This window comes from Oryctolagus cuniculus, chromosome 2, assembly GCF_964237555.1.
Source record: "Oryctolagus cuniculus chromosome 2, mOryCun1.1, whole genome shotgun sequence".
In the NCBI taxonomy this organism is placed as follows: Eukaryota; Metazoa; Chordata; class Mammalia; order Lagomorpha; family Leporidae; genus Oryctolagus; species Oryctolagus cuniculus.
The window spans coordinates 131,712,722-131,740,713 of NC_091433.1; the positions used below are offsets into that span (position 1 = coordinate 131,712,722).

The 27,992-nt window shown below is 52.0% G+C and overlaps 1 protein-coding gene across 1 annotated transcript; it reads right to left on the reverse strand.

Annotated features, from left to right (window-relative positions):
- Positions 1-2,027: 2,027 nt before the first annotated feature.
- VAX2 (ventral anterior homeobox 2) lies at positions 2,028-27,939 on the reverse strand. The gene is made up of 3 exons (XM_051837562.2): positions 27,613-27,939; positions 7,076-7,263; positions 2,028-2,648 (listed from the first exon to the last, which is right to left on the reverse strand). The coding sequence occupies exons 1-3, from the start codon at positions 27,857-27,859 to the stop codon at positions 2,211-2,213; spliced, it is 873 nt and encodes a 290-aa protein (XP_051693522.1). The 5' UTR covers positions 27,860-27,939; the 3' UTR covers positions 2,028-2,210.
- Positions 27,940-27,992: the final 53 nt, after the last annotated feature.

Sequence of the window (27,992 nt, forward strand, 5' to 3'; positions counted from 1 at the left end):
GTGGTTAGGCCCCTGCCACCCACGTGGGAGACCGGGATGAAGCTCCTGGCTAAGGCCTGGCCCAGTGCTGGCCACTGCAGTCATCTGGTGAGTAAAACAGCAGGTTGAAGAACTCTCTCAGCTGGTGCCACAGCTCACTTGGCTAATCCTCCGCCTGTGGCGCCGGCTCCCTGGGTTCTAGTCCCAGTTGGGACACCGGATTCTGTTCCGGTTGCTCCTCTTCCAGTCCAACTCTCTGCTGTGGCCCGGGAAGGCAGAGGAGGATGGCCCAAGTGCTTGGGCCCTGCACCCACATGGGAGACCAGGAGGAAGCACCTGGTTCCTGGCTTTGGATCAGCACAGCGCACCAGCCACAGCAGCCAGTGGGGGGTGAACCAACGGAAAAGGAAGACCTTTCTCTCTGTCTCTTTCTCACTGTCCAACTCTGCCTGTCAAAAAAACAAACAAACAAACAAACAAAAAAAACCTCTCTTTCTCTGTCTCTTCCTCTCTCCAACTGTGACTTTCAAAATAAATAAGCCTTAAATAAGATTTACTGATTGAAACTCAGGTTTATAGAGAAAGAGATGGAGAGACAGAAGAGATCTTCCATCCACTGGTTCGCTCTCCAAATGCCTGCAGCAGCTGGGCTGGACCAGGCTGAAGCCAGGAGCCAGGAGCCCCATCCAGGTCTCCCACATGGGAGGCGGGGAACCAGGCACTTGAGCCATCACCTGCTGCCTCCCAGGATGCACATCAGCAGGAAGCTGCATCGGGAGTAGCCGGTACTCGAACCAGGTACTCTGATGTGGGATGTGGGCATCCCCAGCTCCAGCTGACCCCGCTGTGCCACAATGCCCACCCTCTGTCTCACACAATTGAGAACTTCCTGGTCTCTCCCGGCCTGATTTTAGGATCCTGTCCCACCTCCTTATATACACCTCCAGGATTCCCTACAGCAGTACTGGCCTGACATTTCCAGTCCGTATGCAAAGTGCCTCACGCAGCGGTTAAGTCACTGATGGGGATGCCCACATCCCACACTGGAGTGCCTGGGTCCCGTTCTGGCACCTGCACTTCTGATCCAGCTTCCTGCTAGTGCACACCCCAGGAGGCAGCAGTAATGGCTCAAGTGTTTGGGTTCCTGCCACACTTGTGGGAGACCTGGATTGAGTTCCTAGCTCCTGGTTTTGATGTGTCCAACCCCAGTCACCACCGAGCCTTATCCCAGCCTGGATTTCTCCTATCCCAGTGGTACCACCCAAGCAGACAGAAGGGACAGTGCCTGGGTGCCCCATTCTGGGAGACTCCAGGAAGACAGCACGGAGCCAGAACAGCAGCGACTGCCTTCCCGAGAGAGCAGACTGTGTTCACATCTCCCTGCCAGAGGCGAGAGCTCACCTTGGCTCTCCAGTCTGAGCTCTGGTTCCAAGACTCACAACTCACATTCCCCCGAAGCTCGCTCACAGTGGGGGTGACCAGACAGGGGTGGCGGGGGGGTGGGGGCTCTGGGCTGACTGCGGGGGTGGCTCCAGCAAGCTACCCAGGTGACAATGCACACACGTGGGACTGACCTCAGCTTCCTGCTGTGAGGTTGTGCTACACTCAGGGAAGGAAGGAAATGGAGGAAGGCTTTTCCCTGCCGTGCAGCCACCCCTTGGTCTGAACCACCACAGAGTAACAAGTCAAATGACAGTGTTCTGTGCAGAAAAGCCACCTCATCCTGCGCCCTGCTGCAGTGTCTGTTTTGGCAGCCCCTCCGGGTCTTGCCTGGCTTAGCTCTGACGTCCCCTCGGGGCTGTCTACCGCCTGGTCTCACCCTTTACCCTTCAACCCTGGAGAGACTTAGTGTCCCGCCTCAAGCACTTGCACAGTTGAAGGAGCTGGCAGTGGGGTGCCTGGGAGGGCGCTCTCCTGGGGGTGGATGGGCGCCCGGACCGTCCTCGCCCTCAGCTCCTGCCCCTCCCACTGGAGGTCTCCCTAGACCCTAGGCCCCTTTGCCTTGGCGGTGAGGACGAGGATGGAGGGAAGGAGGCGGTGCCGTCGGGACTGGTTCCCTTCTTGTCATTGTTGTCCTTTTATTTCTGTGAAGACGCACACGCACACTGCGCTCACACACACACAAGCTGCGGGACCAAGGCCTTTCGGTCGAGTCTCTGAGCCCGGGGCCGGGGGCCTCCCGCGGGACCTGCTCGGTACCGTCCGCCAGGGCGGTGCCATGCCGGAGGGTCTTAGGTGCTGGCTTTCTTGCCGCCGCCGGGGCTGCCGACTTTCCGGTCCAGCCGGCTGTAGGGCTCGAAGGCCGAGGAACCCAGTTCGTAGCCGGGCGACAGGTCCAGCAGCGGCGCCGCGGAGAAGCATACGGCCGGCAGCGGGGGCGGCAGCGGCGGCGACGCGGCGGCCGCCGGCAGCGGGTGCAGGCGCGGGGAGGAGTTCCTGGGGTCACCCAGCGAGGTGCCTCTGGGGCCGGCAGGCAGGCTTGGCAGGCCAGGGGTCAGCGTCAGGAGGCTGGGCGCCCTGGGCACGGAGAGCAGCCGGCCGTGCTCCAGCAGCCGTAGGATGTTGGAGGTGGCGAAGGCCTCGGAGGCGGAGGAGGACGCCCGCTTCTCCAGGTCTCTGCTCTGGTCTTTCTTCTGTTTGGTGCGCCGGTTCTGGAACCAGACCTTCACCTGGAGGGGGCGGGGACGGGGACGGGAAGGGAGGGGCCAATGCAGACACGTGGGGCAGGTGGGCGGGGCATGGGGGCCAGGGGAAAGGGAGTAGGGGCACAGGGCACAGACAGAGGGGGTGGGGGTGGGGGGAGAGAAAGCAGGTGGTCACTGGGGCCTTCCCATACCAGCCTACTCTGGGTGGACTACGCCCCCAAATTATAAACACTTGTACACCGCTGAAGCTCACTCTGTCCTAGGCTGGCTGAACAGATTGGCAGAAGGAGGGGGGAACTTGGGGGTACAATTGAATCTCCCCTCTTGGTCCTCATAGCCAAATTCATGGCCTCAGTAAGCTTTTTTGTGCGGGTTTTCTTCAACTGGATCTCAGGTCCTGCGGTCTGACCTGAGATCCAGGTCGTGCATCCAACTGTCACCATTGCCTGGCACAGCCTCGGAAACAGTCCGAGTGCGCCCACAGAGACCCAGTCCTCGTCAGCTCCTCCGGGCAGAGGCCTCTCCGCACCACCCCGCAGCAGGGCCACCCGCATCCACCAAAGCAGAGGGGCGGTGCTGAAGGCGAACCCCGCCCCATGCTTTTCTCTCGCCTGCCCTCTCTCACCCGCACTGTGGCGCTGTCTGGACAGCAGCGCCCTCACCCCTGGCTGCCCAGGACAGCCACCTGCCTCCTTGCTCACCCCAGGGTGAGGGTGGCTGGAGCTCACCAGATGCTTCAGGCCGAGGAAACCCCCGCTCCCTCGGTCTTCCTGCCTTGGGGCCCCGCCCTAATGTGTGCAGGGCTGGGGACAACAGGATGAATGGAAGGCTCTGGCTCATAGCTCCCAGGGTTCTGGGTATGGGCAGGCGCTGCAGCCTGGGCCCCACTCAGCAGACAGCTCCCCACTTGCCAATACTTGGGCCGGGGCTTTTGAATAACAATAGTGGTCTGTGCAGTGTGGGGAGGCCCAGGCAGGTCCTGGAAGTGGGCTTGGGGCTGTTGGCAGGGAATTCTGGGCTTCTGATGGCAGGGGAAACTGGTGGTCGTCAGAGTCCTCCACACCTGCTACCCCCAACCCCGCAGGACAGGGCCCGCTGTCACTGCCCAGCACCCAGTCCTTCAAACCCCTTCCAAGTCTGTGGAGCAGGGCGGGGCAGGGGCTGGGAGGGAAGCTCCGTAAACCTGAGGGTGATGAGGTCTCTCCTCTGAGTAGGAAGGAGTGCTTCCCCCACAAAAGGCAAGTCAGAGCCCCAAGAGAATCACTTATAGGCATTAAAAATGCCTGCAGGAAGGGGAGATTGGCATTGGTGCCCCAGCTGGAAAACTCATATGAGCACTGGTTCAAGTCCTGGCCGATCCACTCCCAATCCAGCTCCTTGCTAAAGCAGTGGAAGATGGCCCAAGTGCAAGTACTTGGGCCCCTGCACCCACATGGGAGACCAGGATGAAGTTCAAGGCTCCTGGCTTCAGCCTTTGCACTCACCTAACCTCTGGACTGGGCTAGTGCCACTGCCCAGGAGCCCCTCTGTGACCTGAGGGCGGCAGCTTCACCTCGTGACACTGAGGAGCCATGGGACAGCTTCTGCTCTCTGAGCTAGAGGGGACCCGGGAGGCCTCCTCATCCTTGCCTTTCAGGGCCCTCTGCTCCAGGGCGCATCCCTTCCTGCCTGCACAGGCTGCCCCTGCTCCAGGCAAGGCGCTCCCTGGGACGCGAGTCTCTTGCTCCTAGGACAGGGGCCTGCAGATGCTGTGGCCTGACTTGTTTTCCAGCTGGGTTTATGGAACAAGGTCTGTTTTGTACAAAGCAGGGATCCGCTGTACATAAACAACCCTGGGCCAGTTATTGAACCTCTCTGAGGCTCAGTTTTCTTACAGGGGGATAATGTTCCCAATAAAGCCATCCACTAAAGATTAAACGACGGACAGGCATTGCAGTGTGGAGCATTACTGAAATGCTGGGTCCAGTCCTAAGCCGCTTTCCTTCCAATTCAGCTTCCTGCTAATGTGCCTGGGAAACCAATAGATGATGGCCCCTGATAGCCACATGGGAGACCAGGATGGAGTTCCTGGCTCCTAGCTTCAGCCTGGCTCAACCTGGCTATTGTGGCCACTTGGGGAGTGAACCAGAGGATGGAGGACTTATCTCTCTCTCTCTTTCTCCCTCTCTCTCCCTCCTTCCCTCTCTCTCCCTCCCCACTCCCTGTTTCTCTTTCAAGTAAATAAATAAATCTTTTTTAAAAAGACTAAGTAAGCTAATGGATGTGTCTGCTTTAAATCTTGAGCAAGTTATTTTTCTGTGCGCCTCTCTCTCTCTTTTTAAGAGTTACATTATTTATCTGAAAGGCAGAGTTACTGAGAAAGAGAGAGAGAGAGAGAGAGAGAGAGAGATATCTTCCATCCACTGCTTCACTCCCCAAATATCCAAAATAGCTGGGGCTGGGCCAGACAGAAGCCAGGAGCCTCATCTGGATCTCCCATGTGGGTGCAAGAAACTAAGCTCTTGGGCCATCTTCCATTGCTTTCCCAACTGTGTTACCAGGGAGCTGGATCAGAAGAACAGTCAGGACTTAAATTGGTGCCCTGTGATGCTGGCATCACAGGTGCTGACTTAACCTGCCATGCCATAAGGTATAATGCCAGTCCCTGTCTCCTTCTCTTTAAAGTGGAAACAATACAGGCCCATTGTATAATAATAATAATAATAACAACAACAACAACAACAACAACAACAAAAATGCTCCTCACCCTGGTTCCTGGCACAGAACTCCTAAATCCTTGGGATTTCTTAGGGGATGGCTGTGTTTTTGCTCTTCATAGGAGCCCCTTTGACCACACCTAGATTCATGCTTGTGATCCTTTGGGATGGACCTGGTCTCATAAAGACCAAACAAGTGATCAGAAGGGGGGAACTTTCAGCCACCTAGTCCCACCTCCAGGGAGAGAAGCAGGCTGAAAGTTGGGTTATTAAAAAAAATTTTTTTAAACAAGAGAGAGAGAGAGAGAGAGAGAGAGAGAGAGAGAGAGATCTTCCATCCACAGGTTCACTCCAAATGTCGCCAACAGTCAGGGCTGCATCAGGCTGAAGCCAGGGGCCCAGAACTCCATCATCATCTTCCATGTGGATGGCAGGGGCCCAGCTACCTGAGCCATCACCACTGCCTGCAGCAGAACCAGGACTGAAGCAGGCGCTCTGATGTGGTATCCCACATGGCATCTTAACCGCTGTGCCAGGGCCAGCTCCCCTATAAAAACTCTTGGAAAAAAAGCAATGTGGGGAACTTCCAGGATGAGGCAGCAGAGAAGGCATGGGAGCACCCAGCACCTTCCTTTCACCTTGCCCCGAGCACCCTGTCCATTGGCCGTCCCTGACAAGTGTCCTTTACGATAAACCAGCACTCGTAACTGGAGTGTTTTCCTGAGTTCTGTGAGTCAGTCTAGTGAATTAACAAACCAGCGGAGGAGACTGTGGGAGCCCGCAAATGCAGGGCCATTCATTCGGAAGCACAGGGGTCTCCTGGCACTTGTGACTGGCATCTGCCATGGCCCTGTCTTGTGGGAGCATGCCCTCGACTTGTGGGTCTATGCTGTCTCTGAGCAGTGGGGTCAGAACAGAGTCGTTGGGCAGGCAGAAAGTGCTGGAGAACTGGAGAGTCGGCTGGTGGCATTTTGGAACACAGCACACATTTGGTGTTAGAAGGAAAACCATGCACCCATGCCACAAGGTTGTGGTGAGGGCTGAGCTAGTTAGAATTTGTCAGGCTTTGGAGCAGGGCCTGGTGCCAAGGAAGCGAGGAGGCGCCCAGCAAGTGATGGCTATGGGGTACCTGGAAAAGGTCTCTGGGGGGGAGATCAGGTAGCTTTGGGGGTGGGATGAACATTTGGCATGGCGGTTACGCGGCTACCTGGGACACCTGCATCCCAGATCAGAGGCTGTGGTTCAAGTCTCAGTTCTGCTTCCAGTCCAGCTTCCTGCTATCATCCTGGGAGGCAGCAGGTGATGGCTCAAATACTCAGGTGCCTGCCACCCATGTGGGAGACCTCACATGGGTTACAGGCATTTGGGGGAATAGGCCAATGGGATGAAGATCTCTCGTTCTCGCTCTCTCTCTCTGCCTTTCAAGTACAGTAAAAATCAATAAATTAAAAAAATTTTAAGTTCTAGAACTTTGTAGTTGGATGCCTTAGTGCCAGCATCCCCCTAAGCCACTCCCTGCCTCTGGGGTACCCCTTCTCCTTTCCTAGCCTCTCTCCGCAGCTGGCACTGACTGGTGCCCTCTCTCTTAGCCCTGCGTTTATTTGTTCTGGTTTCCTGCAGCTTCGAGTCTTTCCTTCATGCTTATCCGAATTCCTCCAAATGCGGCTTTCCCTCTAGCAGCCTACAAGCCTCATACCCCAGGGAGTCCCCAGGTTGCCAGGACGAGGGAGGAGTGGCCTGGTCCCCCGCTCTTACCTGGGTCTCGGACAGGTTCAGCTGGCGAGCCAGCTCCGTGCGCTCACGGCCCACCACGTACTGGCAGCGCTGGAACTCCATCTCCAGGCGGTACAGCTGCTCGGCTGTGAAGGATGTGCGCGTCCGCTTGGGCCGGTCCAGGTCCAGGCCCTTGGGCAGAACGATTTCCCGGATGGTCCCTTTGGCATCTGTGGGAGCCGTGAAGGGAGCCAGGTTAGTTCACCAGCTGAGGAGCTGGCTCCCTGAGAAGCATCTGAGCTAGAGGCCATACGATCTAGCAAGGAGCGCTTTGGACCTGGGCCTGGCTGTGTGACCCCTGAGAAGGTGCTCGTCCTCTCTGGGTCCAGCTTCCTTGACCCCCAATGCAGGATGCTGTATCTAATGGGTAAACGTAATGAATGGACCTCAGGACAAATGGCAGGTGTGCCGTGAGAGGGCCTGCACAGAAAGGACTCGCTCGGACCCACCCAGACTGTGCTTCCTCAGTAGAGGAAGGAACAGATGTAAAGAAATGGACTGAGTCTTCAAGGACAAAGGGAGAGAGAGGCTGGCATTGGGTGTGATCAGCAAGGGAGGCCTACTGGAGAAGATCCCCGAACCACGTCTTCAGCCGTCCGCCTGTGTGTGCATGGCATATGCATGTGTGTGTGTGTACAGGTAAGCATTGTGCACATATGAAGAGGTTGTCTGGGTGAGGGAGAGGACAGGCTAGTGAGTGGGGGGGTCCCCAGGAGCTGCCCAAGGACAACTGCTACCACATTAGCGCCTTCCAGAGGGGGGACTGCCCCTCTCCATGAACGGTAGGGCCATCAGCTGGGTGCTGAACCAGTGCCCTCCACACACAGCATCTGCAATATGTTGGAGCCCACATAAGAGGGATGGAAAACTCCCCGGGCCGCGTCTACCACACATTCCCAGGGAAAGAACTTAGCACAACTGTAGCTGGAGGTGACTGTAGCTGTGTGCACACAGTCACGCTTTCATTCACCGTGGGACGCGTCCTGAGACCGAGGCAGTGGGGGCCTTGCTGTTGTGGGACTATCGCAGAGTGTGCTTCCCCAGACCTACGTGGTGGAGGTTCCAGCATTCAACAGAGCCTCTTGCAGTCGAGACTTGGCAGGCACGAGATGCAACGTAGTCTCCTCTCATCACGATTAAGTACCAGGTACTGCACAAAAGTGTATGTGCTGTAATTCCCGAGACTGGCCGTGCTGGAGGCCTGTTTGCACCAGCAGCACTGTGAACACGCGAGTGATGTATTGTGCTATGACACAACAGCTGCTCCTCTAGGCAACGGGAACCTTCCAGCTCCATTTTACTCTGGTGACCCCTGCTGTGTCCAGTCCATCCCTGACGGAAATGTCATTCTGTGGCACAGCAGCTAGAGGGGTGGCGATGATCCCCATTTGAGTCACACACACTGATGGCTTCAAATGAGGTGACCAGAATACTTTAACAATTACATTGTAAAAATAGGCAGCATTGTATCCTGTAGAATGTACCAAGCCACTCCCAGCAGATGATGTTGGTAACAGGGAAGCTGCGGGAGCAGTAAGTTACCATTCCGGTGGCAACAGAGAGCTCACCACTTCCAGGCAGCCTTGAAGAAGCCCAGGAACAAAGCAGCCTCCGCAGCTGCAGGACCTCCACCTGCCTCCAGGGGGCGAGAACGGTTAGAATTTGCAATATGGCCAGACGTGGTGGTGCTGGGGCTGCTCTTATCTGGTTGTCAAAGCAGACACGTCTGCAGAGCTTGCTCTGGGCCAGGCACTGTGGTAAGCACTTTATCTGTGGTAAGCACAATATCTCAACGAAGGTGAAACCACAATCATTCCATTTCACAGATGAGGAAATGGCGGACCACCTTAAGTACTGCTGGTGGTCAGGAACCTCTAAAACACCCTCATTTTACATAATAAACATCCTCTTGGTAATCCTTACTAATGCAATTGATGAGATATAATGAAGAGAACATTTTCTAAAAACTTATTTTGAAAGGCAGTGTGACAGAGAGGGAGACACACATACACCCATACACACACACACACACACACACACACAGATCTTCCACCTCCTGGTTCACTCCTCAAATGGTCACAACAGGTGGGGCTGAGCCAGGCCAAAGTCAGGATCCTGGAACTCCATCCAGGTCTCCTATATTGGTGGCAGGGGTTCAGGCAGACAGGCCATCTTCTGCTGCTTTCCAAGTGCGTTAGCAGGTGGCTGCATCGGAAGTGCTGAGGAGCTGGGACTCAGATATGGGGTGGGGGAGTTCCAGTGGCATACCCGCCGCGTCACAATGCCTGCCCCTATGAGGAGAATTTTGGTCCTAGTTAAAAAGTGGAATTTTCTGGATGGTTCAGAATTTCATTAAAGAACGCATGAACGGGGATGCACTTGGGAGGTGCTGTCTGTTGGGGCTCCTTGTGAACCCCCCAGGTCTGGGTGCCCCTTTTGGAATCCCCAGTCTGGGTTAACCCAATCCCCCTCTCTCCTAATTCCTAACACGTGAGACTGCGTCCAGTCCATGTTCACCTTCAGGGTGCATTCTGGCTTCTGATCCCTGCCCCAAATCATAGAGGTTCTCCATCAGCCTCAGGGCTAAGATGGGTCAGGGTTAGGACGAGGTCACTGCTCACAGCTGGCCCAAGCCCACCTTGAACTCAGTGCCAGCCCAGGCAGAGCACATCAAACGAAGTGGCCCTACTCTTGAGTGCTTTTAGAAACCACAGGCCCCTAGGGGACAGCTCCAGCTCCATAGCTCCAATTCTCTCCACAAAGCTCAAAGGGTAATATTTGTAACCCTGGGACTAGCATGTGTCACAGCGGGTTAAATGCTGATTGTGACACTGGCATCCCATATCTGAGGCCAGTTCCATTGTGTCTGATCCAGCTCCCTGCTAATGCACTTGGGAAGGTGGCAGATCATGGCCCAAATACTTGGGTCCCTCCACCCACATGGGACACCCACATGGAGTTCCAGGCTCCTGGCTTCAGCCTGGCCCAGACTTGGCTGTCAGACACTTTCAGAGACTGAACCAGCAGACAGAAGATCTCTCTCTCCCTCTCTCTCTCTCTCTTTCTCTGCCTATCAAATAAATAAATGAATCTTTTTAAAAATTCATGGAAAATGGAATTAAAATATTAGTTTATTTGCAAAAAGCATGACCCATCCTAACAAAGTTGGCCTCATTTGCTTAGGTCCCAGCATTTCCAGTTGTGAGGTCAAAGTCAGGACTTCTCCACAACACTGCAGGTGCACCCATCTCCCATGGCATTGCTTTAATGAAATGTGTCCTGGGTGGTGTGGACCGGAGGAAGGGTGCTGTCACACCCGGCCCCTCCTAAGTCCGCCTCTTAGAGGCCACTGTGAAGCCCCTGGATTGGAGCGCTCTAACCATGAGCCAAACCCCATGTGGACACACCCTTTTCTCTTTGAATGAGAGCTAGGAGAGCCGCTGATCTCCAGGGAGCAGCCAAGGGCAGCTGTCTCCTTCAGGATCAGGGAAGCAGGTACCAACCACACAGAATGGGCAACCTCAGCCTCACACTTGCCACCAGATACCAAATATGCTGCAAAATTAAGCACCTGGAAAGATGTTCCTCAGTGCCAATCCCGTCTGAGAATACTGGGTAATAAAACCGTGGGAGGAGTTGCACCAGCTAGGAAGCCCTTGGTCCAGGAGAAGAGGGTCGGGTCAGGAGAAATGGCAGGAAGATCTGGACCCCTACCCTTACAAGCCCCAGTCTGAATGCAGCTGAGAGGCCCACCTGGTGTTCTCCCTCCATTAAGCTTTGCTACCTTGCTTAACACTACTGCATGTACACGGGGCACTCTCAGATTGCTCTGAAGAGGTGCCCGTCCGGGCTGACGGATGCGCTGCCTCGTTAAACCTTGCTACCTTGCTCTCATGTCTGAACTGTTTTCTTTAAAGGATTTGTTTCTTAATTTGAAAGGCAGAGTTACAGAGGTAGAGGCAGAGAGAGCGAGAGAGGACTTCCATCCACTGGTTCACTTTCTAGATGGCTGCAACGGCCGGAGTTACGCCAATCCGAAGCCAGGAGCCAGCAGCTTCTTCTGGGTCTTCCACAAGGGTACAGGAGCCCAAGGACTTGGAACATCTTCTACTGCTTTCCCAGGCCATAGCAGAGAGCTGGACTGGAAGTGGAGCAGCCGGGACTAGAACCGGCGCCCATATGGGATGCCAGCACTGCAAGCTGCTGCTACGCTATAGCACTGGTCCCGGAACTCTTTACTTCTGGGAAGACAAGAACCTCTACTCCAGCCATCTCTGCTCACATGGTTACTTAGGTCCCTTCCAGTCACGTGGGAGACCCAGGTGGTGGTCCCTGCCCCTGGCTGTTGTGGGCATTTGTGTAGTGAGCTAGTGGATGAAAGCATGCTCTTGCTCTCTCTCTCTCTCTCTCTCTCTCTTTCACCCTGTCACTCTGCCTTTCAAATAAATAAATAAATAGAAAAAGAAATAAATCTTTTTAAAAATGATAAAGTCATAGAGGTAGAGAACAAACCAGTGATTGCAGGGTCTGGGACTGGGAGAGGCTGTGGCTCCCAAGGTAGTATGAGGCAGTCCCCTTGTGGTGACACAACAGATTTGTATGTTGATTGTGATGGTGGCTCCGTGGATCTACAGAAATATGACAACATGTCATAGAACAACAGTTGTCCCTCAGTAGCCACTGGGGATTGGTTCCAGGACCCCCTGTGGACACCAAAGCCCCAAGATGCTCAAGTCCCTCACATTAAACGGTGCAGTTTTATGTGTGCATGTGACACATCCTTCCGTAGACCTGAAATCATCTCTAGGTCACAGATTGCAGACACAATACGAGTGCTGTGTAGATAGTTGTTATACTATATTGTTTAGGGAATAATGACAAAGGAAAAAGTCTTTGTCCTGAGTATTTGTCATCCAAGCTTTGTTGAAAGAGTGCATGTGAAATCACGGATATGGAAGGCTGACTGTGGATACAGAGGCCAAAAAATGAGTGCAAGGAAAGATGTGTGAAATCCAAGGAAGGTCTGTAGTCTGATTAGCCATATTGTGCCAAAGCCGATTTTCTGGTTTTGATAGTGTGCTGTAAGATGCCACCTTTGGGAGAAGCTGGGTGATTGAAGCACAGGACTCTCTGTACTATTTTTACACCTTCTTGTGGGTCTATAATTATTTCAAAATAAGAAGTTAAGAGCAACAAAAGCACACCTTATAGCTAGATCGACAGGTAGGCACGGAAATTGAGAAATCCAGTAACAGAAAGAATACAATTATGCTTCCCCAAAGTGCCTCTGCATTTTGCTTGTGGTCTGTGCAATGATTTAAAATGGAACACAAATAAACATTTGTTACTCCAAAGTAATTCACTTACTTTAATGTTTACTAAAAAAAAAAATTAAACCCATGATTTTACATGCTTAGGATGAAGCTAAAGTGAGCATTTGATTTTAAAATGCATTATGTGAGGTCAGCAGGTTAAAGCCCTGGCCTGCAGTTCTGGCATCCCATATGGGCACTGGTTCAAGCCCCAGCTGCTCCACTTATGATCTGACTCCCTGTTAATGCACCTGAGAACTTACTCTCTCTGTCTCTCCCTCTCTCTCTCTGCAACTTTCAAATAAATAAAACATCTCTTTAAAAAAAGTAAAATACATTACATTATACTAAATTATTAAGTATATAAATGGAATATGAATAAACAGAAATGAAGGTACTCAGATGACTGAACACTGGAAACAATGAAATGAAAAGTATGCTATAATGTGTGTGCACATATATATATATGTATGTATTTGAGGACATATCAAAGGTTTGTGGACAGTATATATGAAATTTGTTCCCTTTATATAAATTTTTAAAAAGCGAAAAAAATGATTTGTGGACAAATACAATTAAAAGATAAGTTTATTTTTGTGGAAAAGAATTTTGAAATCCATGCATGGGCTTTTTTAAAATATTTATTTATTTATTTTAAAGGCAGAGTCACAGAGAAAGAGAGAGCTTCCATCTGCTGGTTCACTCCCCAAATGGCCACAATGGACATGGCAGGGCCTGGCCAAAGCCAGGAGTCAGGAACCAGGAGCTTCATCTGGATCTCCCACATGGTTGCAGGGGTCCAAGTACTTGGGCCATCTTCCACTGCTTTCCCAGGTGCATTAGCAAGGAGGTGGACTGGAAGCAGAGCAGCTGGGGCTTGAACCGGCACCCATATTGAATGCTGGTATCAAAAGCAGCAGCTTAACCCACTGCACCATGCATAGTTTTATCATAGCTCCTTTTCTATGAACTTTTTGAAGATCCTTTGTATGTATTAGGTAATAGAGTTCATGACACAGGAGCATTCTAAATTAAAAAAAAAATCTATTTAATTTTATGTAAAAGGCAAAGAGACAGAGATAGACTCAGATCTTCCATCTACTAGTTAATTCCCCAAATGCCCACAACAGGTGGGAACTCAATCCAGTCTCCCACATGGGTGGCAAAAGACCCAAATATGTGAGTCATTGCCTCCTGCCTCCCAGGGTGTGCAGCATTGGCAGGAAACTGGAAGCAGGTGTGGAGCCAGGACTAGCCCAGACACTCAATATGGGATGCGGGAATCCTCTGTGGCATCTTAACTGGTGTGGCACTGTGCCTAAAGGGGCATTCTAAATGGGGTCAAGGGGCTGGTGTTATGGCTCAGCAGGTTGAGCTGCTGCCTGTAATGTCAGCATCCCATATCAGAGTACTGGGTCGAGTCCTTCCTGCTCCACTTCCCATCCAGCTCCCTGCTAATGTGCCTGGGGAAAGCAGAAGATGTACCAGTGCTTGGGCCCTGGCCACCCACATGGGAGACCAGGAGGAAGTTCCTGCTTCCTGGCTTCACCTGGCCCAGCCCAGGCCATTTCAGCCATTTGGGGAACCAGCCAATCGAAAATATCTCTCTGTCTCTGTCTCTTCCTTCTCTATTTCTAGCTCTTTTCTTTCTTTCTTTGTAACTCTACCTTTCAAATAAATAAGTCTTTTTTAAAAATTGTGCTAAGTGACCCTAAGTTATGTTAGAAATAAAATCAGGGCCGGCGCTGTGGCGTAGCACCCACGTGGGAAGCCATGGAGGAAACTCCTGGCTCCTGGCTTCGGATTGGCGCAGCTCTGAACGTTGTGGTCAATTGGGAAGTGAGCCAACAAATAGAACACTCTCTCTGCCTCTCCTTCTCTCTCTGTCTCTCCTCCTCTCTCTCTGTAACTCTTTCAAATAAGTAAATAAATAAATCTTTTTTTTTAAAAGGAATAGCATAAACAGCAATAAGTTTCAAGTGGATTACAGAGAGAATCATGACTGTAAAATGGCAAAGCCATTGCAAGAAAATATAGGGAAATATTTTCTGTAACCGTAGGCTTGGAAGGAGCTTTTGAAGCAGGGTACAACATCAAAGGCTGTAAAGGAAACACAAAGGATGACTCTGACCACTGAAGCTGACCTTGTATGACAAGTGCACAAAAGTCAAGGCGAAACCGACCAGGTTTAAAGGAAATATTTCTAAAAGGGGCAAAGAAATAATACCCAGAATATACGAAATGCAATTATAAATAGACAAATTTCTTTATAAAAGGGAAAAAAACCAACAGAAAGTGATCGAGTTGTCTGGGTCATTCACAGAGACATCCAAATGCCGACAAACAAGGTAAAGATGAGAATAGCTTCACGTAAGTGGGATAACGGAAGTTCAAGCACTCAGGGGCAGCCATGTCTCATCCATGGGCGTGGAAAGACATTGCTAGGTGATTCACAAAGCAACGATGCATGGAAGGGAAATCTACATTCCTTATATTGTGGGAAGGACCACATATTGTTACAAGATTTAAAGGTTGCGTTTATCAAGATTAAAGAGCCAAGTAACTCTTGCTCCAGTGACTGTCCTAGAAAACACAGGCTCCTGTGCTCCAAGGTGTTTAATGGCAAGAATGTTATAATGTTATAATGTCGTTGCAGCATTGCTTAAAATATCAAAAATTTGAAAGCATCTTCAGTGTTATCCACAGGGAAAATGGCTGAACAACTTATCCTATCTTCACACTATAAAATTTCACGTATCAGTTACCACAACAGCCAGTGTCTTCAGCCAGGCTGAAACAGAAACCAGGAATTCAATCTGGGTCTCCCACATGGATGCCAGGGACTTAAGTGCTTGAACTCGGTGCCCAACAGCAGGAAGCTGGAATCAGGAGTGGAGCTGAGACTTGAACCAAGATATGGGATATGGGAGCCCCAAGCTTTGTGTGTCTTAACTGCTGTGCCAAACGCCAACCCGCAACATATATTTAATACGTATCTTCTAAGCGGCAGGTACTCTCCCAGCGTCTGAGGAAACAGAAATGAGCAAGACAGACAAGGGTCTGTTCTCTGTAGCGGAAGGAAGACAGATAACAAATTTAAAATAATTTATTTTTTAAAGATTTCTTTCTTTCTTTGAGAGGCAGAGTGACACAGAGAAAGTGGGAGAGACAGATCTTCCATCTGCTGGTTTACTTCCCCAGCGGCCTCAATGGCCAGGGCTGGACCAGGCTGAAGCCAGGAGCTCCCTTGGCATCTCTCATAAAGGTGGCAGGGGCCAAGCATTTGGGCATCCTCTGCTGCTTTCCTAGGTGCATTAGCAGGGAACCGGATTGGAAACAGAACAGCCAGGACTTGAATCTGGCACTCCAATATGGTATGTTGGCGTCACAGGCGGCAGCTTACGCAGCTATGCCCTGACATTGACCCTTAAAAGAATTTGTTTTTATGAAAATAAATTAGGGAACTATTACCATCTCCCTTCCTCCCCCAAGTAACACAAACCCAGTAACTACAGTGTGTGTGTGTGTTTGTGTGTGTGTGTGTGTCACACCCCTTCTCTCTGAGCAGGTCCTGGAAGCAGGAATGAAGGCGAAGCGTCTTCTTAGTGTTTTTTTTTTTTTTTTTAAGATTTATTTTATTCATTTGAAAGACAGAGACAGAGAGAGAGAGAGAGGTCTTCCATTCCACTGGTTCACTCCCCAAATGACTGCAACAGCCAAAGCTGAGCTGATCCGAAGCTAGGAACTTCTGGTCTCCCATGAGGATGCAGGGGCCCAAGGACTTGGGCCATCTTCTACTGCTTTCCCAGGCCATAGCAGAGAGCTGGATCAGAAGCGGAGCAGCCAAGACTCGAACCGGCGCCCATATGGGATGCTGGCACTGCAGGCTGGGGCTTTGCCCCCTGTGCCACAGCGCCAGCCCCGATGGTGAAGCTTCTTTAGTGTGGGCTTCTTGAGAACCCAGATGAGGCCTGGCCCCTGGGGATGAGCTCCCACGAGTGAGTGAGAAATGCACTGTGTTTTTTAGAGCTTCTGAGGTGCAGCCGTGTCTCTGCTCAGCATCTAGCCGTTCTTACAAAGCCTCCCTGCACGACCCCTTTCCTGGGTGGAGAGCTGGGGAAGCCCCAGCAAGGAGGGGTGGCTTTCATCACAGGGCCTTCTTGTGGGAAGGGCACTTGTCAGGGTGACAATGCTGGAGCAGAAATGGAAGATGGCTCAAGTCCTTGGGGCCCTGCACCTGTGTGGGAGACCTGGAAGAAGCTCCTGGCTCCTGGCTTCAGATTGGCCCAGCTCTGGCCATTGCAGTCATTTAAGGAGTGAACCGGTGGATGGAAGACCTCTCTCTCTCTCCCTCTCTCTGTAACTCTGCCTCTCAAGTAAATAAATAAATATTTTTTAAAAAAAGCAGGATCATCTAAAAAAATAAGTTCCTAAAAATTAAAAATTAAAGAAAACTGAATTTTTAAAAAGAAAAGTAAATGACAGATTTGAGTACCTAGAAACACAGCATGGGCCAGCGCTGTGGCTCAACAGGCTAATCCTCCGCCTTGCGGCGCCAGCACTCCGGGTTCTAGTCCCAGTCGGGGTCTGGATTCTGTCCCGGTTGCCCCTCTTCCAGGCCAGCTCTCTGCTGTGGCCAGGGAGTGCAGTGGAGGATGGCCCAAGTACTTGGGCCCTGCACCCCATGGGAGACCAGGAGAAGCACCTGGCTCCTGCCTTCAGATCAGCGCAGTGCGCTGGCCGCGGCAGCCAATGGAGGGTGAACCAATGGAAGGAAGACCTTTCTCTCTGTCTCTCTCACTGTTCACTCTGCTTTTAAAAATAAACAAATAAAAGGCAATCATGCATGAGAGACAGTTGAAAGACAAATGACAGGTAGAGATAAAATATTCCTAGTATGTGCATAACAGTCTTGATGGCTAGTGCACACATTGCTTCTGTAGAATAGTGAGCAAAGTCAGGCATTATTAGTTCAGAAAAGAGGAAACACAAGGACTAACAAATATGAACAGGTTCTTGAGCTCCCAGGGAATCAGAAATAGAAGACAGCAGTGAGACACCACTGCGTTGCCATACTTAATTATTCACCGATAAGCATTGTGCAGGAACAGGGGGTGGAATCGGGTTCTGCCATGCTCTCTGTTAATACCATCAAATGATACAGTACTGGGGGGGGCAATTTCATAATGCTTTGCTAAATTCAAATGCAGTCCATTGCCCCAGAGATTTCATAGTTTTCTACCCTAGAGAAATATTGTTTATACCTGATAAAAACACAGGTTTTTTTTTTTGCTTGTTTATGTTTGTAGCATAGTTTGTAAGAGGAGAAAAATAATAAGGAAATAGTTGAGTTTATCAAAAGGAAAACCGTCGATGCAATTACAGCATAGTCATGTGTGTGCCCACTGTGACCAGGAATGCTGCACGTCTCCACAGACTGGCCTGGAAGCATGTTCGTTATCGCTGCTAAGTGAACACAGCACTGTTTATGTGCATGTATACTTTTTCTGTATGTATGTGTCTGTATGTGCATGTGTGTCTGTGTGTGCTTGTGTCGGCACGTGACCACACAGGGACAAAGACAGGACAAAGATCTCGGTCTTCTGTTCTTTCTGGAGAGTGGACGCTGGTCAGGAGGGAAGATGTCTCCCATCTCACCTTGTGCATTTCCTTGTTATTTGGTTTGTTGCAAAGACTATGTAACAACAACAAAAAAAGTAACAAAACATCGTAGAGATGCATATGGGTGTGTTTAATCATATACTCATTTTTCTGCATCCACAGATTAAACCGACAGGGGACTGAAAATATTCAGTAAAATATACTTTTGTTCCCCCTTGTCATTAGCCACTGAATGATACAGTAGAAGAGGTCTGTAATAGCATTTACACTGCACTAGATATATGTAATGTAGAGATGATTTAAACGTCTAAGGGAGGCTGTGTGTAGGCTACACACAAATAGGACACCATGTTATGTAACGGATTTGAGTGTCTGTCCACTGCAGGTCCGGGAACCAGTTCCTTTATGGATGTAAGGAATGACTGTATGTGCCTGTGTGTGTGCGTACTTAAAATATTTTCAACTCTAGATGGAGCAGACATTTCTCATCAGGAACTAAAATCTAGAAACCAGAAGGAAATAACCGTATGATGTGATCACTTCAAATTTTAGTTAAAAAAAAAATCTTAGAATCTAAGGTTTTTAAACAAGCAAAAAACCTGGGAGATGTTTGCAACACATGTCACGGCAAAAAGGCTCCTTTCTTTAGTATGTAAATAGTGTTTACGACTGTCGGAAACCAATAAACAATCCGATTGAGAAACGGCTAAAAACACGCTAAAAACACGCATGAGGAATCCACAGGAGGGGAAATTAAAATGAAGACCAAACATGTGGGAACATGCTTACCTCACTAGCGATGAAAATGAGATTTTTTTTTTTCATTTGAAAAGGCATCACTTTAAAAAACGGCTCATATGCTGGCTCAGGGGTTCGTGGAGTAAGGACACGTTTAGCTGCAGTCGCCAGGAGGATGACCGAGCACACTTGGCCTCCGTATTGCGGGCTCCACATGCTGGGATTCAACCACCACTGATCAAAAATGCCCAAAAACCAAAACTGCATCTGTGCTGAACACGTACAGACTGCTTTTCTTGTCATTAGTCCTTGAATAACACAGTATAACCATTCTGTACATGGTACGTAAACTGTGTTAGGGATCATAAAATTCCAGGGTGACTCAAAGTCTACAGGAGACGGTACCCAGGTTGTATCTAAGTACGATACCATTTTATGTAAGGGACTGGAGCATCTGCAGACTTTTGCATCCATGAGGTGTCCTAGGACCAATCCTTCTTGGATACTGAGGGACAACTATAAATATTTTTGGCATAAAATTGGGAAATATTTGTCCTAACTTAAGTGTGTGCCTGGATTTAAAAAGTTAACTTCTAGGAATGTATCCTGTAGTTACACTCAGATGATATATCATGTATATGTGATGTGATCCTAATTATTTTAAGCACTTTATTATAACAAACTCCAAATATATGCAGAATTAGAAAAGACAGTATGATGAGCACTGATATATGCAGCCTGCAGCTCCAACTTTTACCAGCTCTGGAACGATCCCATTCTATACTGCCATAATTTTTTAAAGCAAATCATCTCATTTCACCTCTCTACCGAGTATTTCTATTACATTATGTATTACAAATAATTAGATGTTATAAATAAAATACACATTTTAATATACATCTCTAAGAAATGAGGACTCCTTTAAAAACTGAATTACATTACTATTATCACAACCCAAAAAATTAACATTCATTTATAATACAATAAAATACATCACTTTTTTTACATTTTCCAAGTTGTAAGGTCATAAATTAGACCTTTAAAAATCATTTGTTCAAAAAAAGATACAAAGATGTTTATCATAGCATTGCCTGTAATAGTGAAAGAAATTGTGTGATATCCACCAACAGGGAATTGGTTAAACAAATAAAGGAGATTTACGTGGTGGAGTGCAATGCAGTTATTATAAAGAATGAGCCAGTTCTAGATGGAAAGAGTTCCATAAATATTTATTTCAAAAAGCAATTCACAAAAAGTGCATTTTTGCAATATGTAACTGATACACTTATATTTTTCGACAACAGGGGAAATTTGAGAGATAAATCCTGGGACTGGAAGTGCATTACATGGGAGAAATGTAAATGGGACCTTCTACTTTTAAATGGCATAGTGAGACAGTATGAACTGTTTTATCATTTAAAAAGATATTTATGCTTCATAAAAGATATCATAAAATTAAAAGACAAATTATAAGCTCAAGAAGATGGCCCATGTGCTTGGATCCCTGCCACCCAGGTGTGAAACCAGAATGAAGCTCCTGGCTCCTGGTGTCAGTGCCAGGCTGTTGTGGCCATTTGGGGAGTAAATCAGTGGATGGAAGATCTCACTCTCTTTCTCTCCTTCTCTCTCCATGTAACTCTATCTTTCAAATAAATAAATAAATCTCTACTAAAAAAAAATATGAACTGCAAACCATACTGAAAGCAGTGGGACACCATCCATGAATCAAATCAATAAGGAGAGGGACATCTGAAAATTAAAACTAGCCAATGGAATGGACAACTAGATGGCCGCAGAAGAAACACAGCTGTCTAAGAAATAGAAAGACGCTCAGCTTCACTGGTGACTACACAGGGAAATCTTAAAATGTCAAGGAGGACTGTTTATTACCCCACAGAGTGACAAAGCGAAAGAGATGATGTCCTACGTAGGGAGAGGACAAAGGTGGGAGTGTATGTTAGCATACTTTCCCGGCACAGAATAACTTGACAATATCAAGAGGTACAGTGTACACAGTGTGAACAGTGGCAGCAAAGTGCTCTTGTAGGCACTCCTGGTGGAAGTGTAAATTGCTACTATCTTATGGAAGGCAATTTGGCATTATCTTCCAAATTACAAACACAAGATACCCTTTGACCCAGTAACCCACTTACAGGAGCTTCCCTCACGAGTGGAGAAATGACCAGGCAGCAAGTGTATTGTATTCTATACAATAGCAATGGATAAGAGGCCAGCTAAATGCCCCCCATGGATACCAGTTACATAACACACACCACACCCATCTGGTTCCTATACATGGAGTACTATGCATCTATAAACAAGCTAACAGAGCTGCGGGCATGAGCATAAACACCATTTGGAAGGGCGCATTGGAAGGCTGCAACATGGCTGCCTTCCAGGCGTATGCATGAGCTGGGCCACTGTGGGGAGAGGTCTACCCCTGGGTACTTTAAAAAAAAATGTTTTGGAATAAAAACGTTTTGGTGAACTATCTATTTTTACAATTTACTTGTGCAGATTTTACCATTGTGCGCAAACCTGAAGCAGCAATTACACTGCTGGGGACTCGTCCCAGGTATATGCTCCAAGAAGGGAGCAGAGACCTTTCTTTGCCTTGGGAATTCACTTCACAGCGCTTCTCTGAAGGACAAGTAACCCAAAGAATATCCTCAGGGAGGCTGGGAAATTTACACTCCGCCCCACCAAAGGGGTGCTTGCTCTATGCTGGAGGGACTACATCGACTGGCTGAGCTGAAAAGATCACTGCTGATTAAATTTTTAAAAGGTAAGTTGCAAAACTGCCTATGATACAATTTTGCTTTTATTTGTTTGTATAGAGCGTGGAAAAACTGCCTGGAAGGTCACACCAGGAACTATGGCTCTTTGGGAGGGCATTTGCCCCTTCTGTTGTTTTGTTTTTGTGGCGCACTAAATCCACCTGCCTTGCGGGAGGCCTCCTGGGTGCACCCCTTCCCCCGCCCCACAGGGGCTTCCGTGGCCCCCTAGGTGAATGCAGGAGGCGGGGCAGACTCTGGGGTGTGGGGGTTGGGAGGCGCTTGTTTTCAGTCAAACGCTACAGAAACCCTGGCTTCCACCGCCGGGGTGGCAGGCGAGAGCCAGGAGGGTGGGAGCGCAAGTTTCCCCGGTTGTTTCAGAAAGCCAAGAAACTCCCTGCCACCCTCGACCTATCCTGGCCACCCAGCCGCCAGCTGCAGCGGAAGTTGTGGCTTGCTAAACAATTCCAAAGACAATAGGGTTGTGCACCTTATAGGTTAGCAAGACTCTGGGCTCGGCTGTGCTTGCCCTGCAGTGTGGGGAGGGCTTTGCAACCCTAGAGGGTACCGTCCTTCCAGGCCGGCGCCACGCGTCCCAGCGCCACGGAAACCCTCCTCTCATTTGTCTGACGCGAATTTACCTGACTGCTCAGAACACATCTGCGGAGATCGCGCGGCGTGGGCGGACCACCTCCCACCGGATCCAGGACTCCGGTCCAGAGAGGGAAGCTGCGTGCGGGCAGCCCTAGCGCCCCAATGTGGCACACAGTAGGTGTACACGCACGTTTCTGACATCCGTCGATGAACCAACGAAGTCAAGGCCTTGGGACCTTGAGAGAGATGGTTCCACAAGCCCTAGGCCTTGGCAGGCCCCCACTGCGACATTACAGCCCTCCCCTTGCCCACGCAGCGCCCTTTCCTGGCTGCGCCACCGCTTGGCATCGTGGCCAGATCCTGGCCTGGAGCCGCCACCTCTTCCCGCAGTAGCCGATGCCACCCGAGCACCGTGGGCGGTGAGAAAGCCCGAGAAGCCGATCCCCATCCCGCCAACGTCCGCGTGGTGGGGATGTCCAGTCAGGCGCCCCTACTATCCCGGTCCCGGGGACTCCTGGGCAGGCTCCGTGCGTCTCAGGCCGGAGAGTAGGACCAGGCGGCACGCAGCCAGGTAACCCGCTACGGGCTCTCCAGGAAGGATTAGATTCGTCGCTATTTTATAAAAGCAAAATTTATTCGCTCTAACTGCCCCCTCCGGGTTAAAATAGAAATCAAAGAAATTGAGCGAACAAGATGGGGGCTTGGGGCCAGGGGGTAATAGAGGAAATGGCGTCCAGGCCAACATCAAGTGTAGATGCTCGCTCTCCCAGCGGCGGTGCGAACAGGGCGGGACCGCAATCCTGGGCGTAGCCGCGCCGGGCCCTCTGCTCCTAGGCCCCAGCCTTGGTATCCACTCACTGCCGGCTTCGGAGGGATCTGGCTTCCTCGCTGTGTAGGGCTCGCCGCTCACCCCGGGGCTTCTTGGGGGTCCGTTCTTGGGGTGTGTGTGGGCGGGTGGGAGAAGGTGATGGGGTGGAGGCCTCATGAGCGAGCGCGCTGGGCAGAAACAGCCTGAGAAGGGGAGGCACTGGGTAACCCACCCCGAATGGGTTCCTGAAAATGAAAACTGGGCACACAAGATGCACCACCAAGAGAGGAACTCGTCCTGTTCCGCGTGCCCGTGCGTGTAAAGGGAAAATAAAGATCTGATGAGAAGGCCAGGGATGGCCTGGTATAGAGAATGTGGGCCTCTAGCTAAACCAAAATGAGCAAGCGGAAAAAGATAGCAAACCAAAGCGACACCAGGGCAGGTGTTTGGCCTAGAGCTTAGGAAGCCTGTGTCCTACAGGGGAGTGCCTGGGTTTGGGTCCGCTGTGGATTCCAGTTTCCTGCCAATGCAGATCCTGGAAGGCGACAGGATGGCTCAAGGGTTTGGGTACCTTCCGCTGAGGAGTCGCCCAAGTCCAGTGGGGCCGGGCCGGCATTTGGGGAGTGGACCAGTAGATGATGATGGTGGGCTCTGTGTGTGTGTGAGGGAGACTGGAATTTTAAAAAAAGAATACCAAAGGAAATACGAAACCTATTAACCACCACAAACCCTAAAACTAAAAAAATTAAAATATAAAACCGAAAATAAATCCCCAAGTGCGGGCCCCCTGCAGGAGCCGTGCCTGGGGGAGCTGATTAAAATAAGGGTCCCAGCGCCACCGGGCGGGCGAAGTCCCGGACTCGTTCCAATGCAGCCCAGCCCCCAGCTGCGGCCACAACGGCGGCCCGCACCGCCAGGCCTGCGCCCGGGCCCAGACTCCCTAGGCCCAGCGACTGTTGGAAATGCAAGCAGAAAGCAAGCGGACGCCAGGAGGCTCTGAGCCCAGACATGGCTGCGGGAGGAGGCCTCTATGCCCACAGTCAGCTCCTAGCCAGAGCCCCCGACGCCGCGGGCCTTGGCGCGGCGTCTTCGACGCGTGCAGGAGAGCCAGGGCCTCGCCAGGCGCGCTCCGTAGAGCGGACTTCACTAAGAGCAGTCCGCCTTCCCCCATCCACTCCTGGCGAAAAGTGTCCAGCTGGAGCCAGAGGCCCAGCCCCCAGCCGCCGCGCTCCCAGGGTGACAGCGCTCTCGCTGGTGTGTGGGTGAGGGGCAGCGAGCCTCTCGGGCGAGGCATCCTGCAATTTAACCCGCCCTCCCGCTTCCGGGCGGAGGGGTACCGAGGGTGCGTCTCCAAGGGGGTCTGGGGACCCGCAGGGACAGAGCTCAGCCCCGTTGGGGACGCTTCAGCTCCACGGAAGGCATTCTCTTTCAAGGTCGCTGGGGGAATTCGCGTCTGGATTACTTTGGGAAGCAGGCAGGTGTGCCCCGAGTGTCCGCGGCGCGAGCACAGATTTTCGGATAGCAGGACGTTTGGGTTAGAAAGTACTCGCCTCTTCTGAATGCCCGGATCCCGGCTCCACCGAAAAGGCCAGAGCGCTACCCACCGCTGCACCGGGAAAGGCCTGTTCCTTGCAGTGGCTTCCTGCTGGCGGTTGGCATGTCCTTCCCAAATATGAAACAAAAGGATCCCCCCTTCCCCGCCCCTCCCCGGCCCCTTGGCGGTGCACACCGGCCTGTGCCGCCCTGCCTGGTGGTAGGCCTGGGCGGATGCCTCGCTGTGTGGGCCGCGTGGGGTGCGCGCGCCCGCGTATGCGCCCGCGCCTGGCGTCTGTGACTGAAGCAGCCTCCATTTTGACGTACGGCGTGCACTGTCGCGGGCCGCCCAGGCTCCCTACCCGGAATTCGAAGCCGCAGACAAGGCTTCAGTCCTTGACTAATGGGGTCCTGCCCACAGGGCTGGGGAGGGCCTCCCCTTGCGGTCTACAAGGTGGCACTGATTCTTCTTTACCATCAGCTAGTTCTTGACCCTCGGCTGCTCAGCCCCCAACACAGTCCAGCCCCTCGGCCCGGGGCCTAACGGAGACCAGGCGAAGGGTGGAGTGAGTTGGGAGAGGCCCTGCCCTCCCCACCAGAAGTGGTCTGTGGGTGGCCTCAGAGCTACCTTCCTTCGAGAAATATTTCTGGAGCTCCTGCTGGGTGTTTGTAACCTGCAGACAACACCTTGGGTCCTTAGCACCCCCTGCAAGGTTAAGGGCTGTGGGTCCCTAGGTGCAGATGAGGAACAGAGAGACAAAGGAACTGGCTCGGGCTGCAAGGGCTTTGAGTCCAGGATTCTAAACCAACTCTGCTTAGTGCTGCCACCCAAGTACTCCCTCAACAGACCTGCTACCTTGGGCGGGCCCTCAGGCCCTGAGTTTAGAAGGGAGGTGGACAGAAAAGACCCAAAGGAAGCGGGTGCCCTTGGAGGAGGGGGAGGGGGACTTACACAAACACAACCTGGGACCGAAATGGCAGCACCTCCCTTCCACCTTTCAAGGTACTTGGGAGAGCAGCGTGTATTCTTGGTGGTTAAGGATACCCAGGGCCTAAGGAAGGGACGTTCATTCTGGGCTGAGGCATCGTGGACTTCCCAGTTATCAGAGCCTCTGCCCTGAGCCACAGTGGGGCTGTGAGTGACACAGGTGACCCTGACTGGGAGGGATTAGTGGGGAAGGGCAGAGGGATTTATGAGGGACCCAGTTTGTTTTTCATTTTCATTAGGTACACAAATATATCTGCTGTGCTTTGTATCTAGTATCTCCATTGTATATTACAAATATAAGGGCATGGCTGTGTGCAAGGTATACCCCCTAAAGATGCACCCAGGTTGCTCCATCCCTGCCTGACTTGGGTGGCCCCACCCTGCAGGGTGCTGGGTTGATTCTGACTCTCACCGTATGTGAGTCTCTCTGCACCTAAAGACTGCTTCAGATCTGTACACAAAATTTATTTGTTCCACACACAGGGTTAGTGGTGTGGAGTGTGGGCAACAGATGGGCACAGAACTCACAGCAGTCATGGCGGAAAAAAAGATGCCCACATGTAGACAGGGTGTGGGGTGATGAGTGTCACAGGCACAGACTGTTGGTCTTGGCAGTGTGTAGGCTTGGGACACTGATTTCTTCATCTCTGGAAGCCCAGTAGATTTCCTTAATGCAGCCGCACTGGCTACTCACACCTCACACTCAGGACACCCTGCAATCTACAGAATGGAATCTCATTTAATCTTCGGTGCACAACAGGTCCCAGTACCTGCTAGAATTCCTGATGGTCTAACTTCCTTGCCCTAAGTGTGTTCCCAAAGCAGCATTGGACTGGCACCAGCAGTATTTCTGGAAGCCAGGGTCCCTGTACCTGGGTTCAAGACAGTCATCAGTCACCTTCTTGTGTGGTTGCCTCCGTGTTCCACCCTAGCCCTGGCCCCCTCTCAATGGCAACTCACACCCAGCGGCTGCAGGGAGGTTGTTGCCAAACAGGCCGAGGTATTCCAGAGATCAGTTCAGCTCAACTTGGGATCCTGGTGCTACTGTGACCAGGAGCCAAGTCCAAGCCGGTTCCCCTTCCCCGGTGGAGGGTGAGATTCAGCTGCAGTTGGGGGTCTCCAGAGGCCCTTAAGCTCCCAGGAGGGGCCGGCGAGAAAAAAGGGCTGGAAAGGGCAGCGAGGGGTAAGCGGGGAGAGGGAATGGAGGAAGGAGTCCCACTAACGCGGGCTCCAGGCTGGCCGGGTAGCAGTCTTCAGGCTTGGCTACGGCCTGGGGACAGGCTGAGCACAGAACTCTGGAGACCCCTTTTCTCTTCTCATCTAGCCGGGCAAGGCCCGGATGAGTGAAAGAGGACCCCGTACTTCCCACGCCTGAGGAGTCCCGGCTTCGCGGGGCGCTTGCGGGGAAAAGGGTACTGGGAAAGCGAGTTTCGTGCAAAGAAATGGCCGGGAAAGAAGAGAGGAGGGCCAGGAGCAAGGGAGGCTTGGAAAGGACGCGAAAGGCCGGGAAAAGGCGGTGCCGAGAGCCGGCCGGGCCCGGGATCCGCGAGGAAGTGGGAACCGAAAGAGCGAAGCCCTAGCCCGCGGGCGCCGCGCACGCCATTCTCCGCATCCCGAGCCCTTTGCGGCAAGCAACCGGTGCGGGTCCCCACTCCTGGGGATGGGCAACAGCAGGCGAGGAAGCTCCCCGGCCGCCGGCCGCCGAGCGGAGCCCGGGCCTTTTCCTCCCGGAGTGACCGATACTGGTCCCTCTACGTCCTGTCCCCGCAGAGCGCGCGTGACGCTTTTCTCTGCACCTGCCGTGAAGCACGCGGGGCGGGGATTCGGCACTCAGCATCCCGGGCCCCCATCTCTGCCCCCGCCGCAGCAACCCGCCCGGGTGGGCCTAGGGAGAGGAGACGGGCCCCAGAGGCTAAGAACTGCAAGGCAGAGGAACAGGGACCTCCTCGGTCCAGTCGCTGCTTTGTCCCCTGCACTCAGCCCGGTGTCCAACACACAATAGACGCTCAAAATATTACTTGCTGAAGGAATGACTGAACGGTGAATGAATGAATACAGGAACTAGAAAGAGGGGGCCGCCGAAGGTCAGAGACCCCGAGAGGCGTGAGGTGGGGGCCCCGGTGGCCTCAGACTACCGGCCGTGCCCTTACCTCGCACCAAGATGCGGCGGCAGTGGTCCGCCTCGCCCGACCCGGGCTGCCCGTCGCTGTCGGCGCCGCTCTCCCTGGAGCCCGCGGGGCTGGAGGCCGATGTTCCGGCAACCTCCCTTGGGCTTTGGCCGCCTGCAACGGCTCGAGAGTCCTCCGCTCCGCCAAGGTCCCCTTCGCGCCGACCGCCGACACCAGACTCCGCCCGGCGAGCGGGGCCGCGGTCGCGCTCGGCGCCCCCATCGCCCATGCCGGCCGCCACTGCAGCCCTCGCTGCCGCCTAGCCGGCCTGGGCTGGCCGAGCCCGCGGCTCCCCGCCCCTCGCGCCCCCCGCCCGGCTCCTCTTTCTCTGGCCCCGCCCCCGCCCTGCTGCTCCGCCCCTC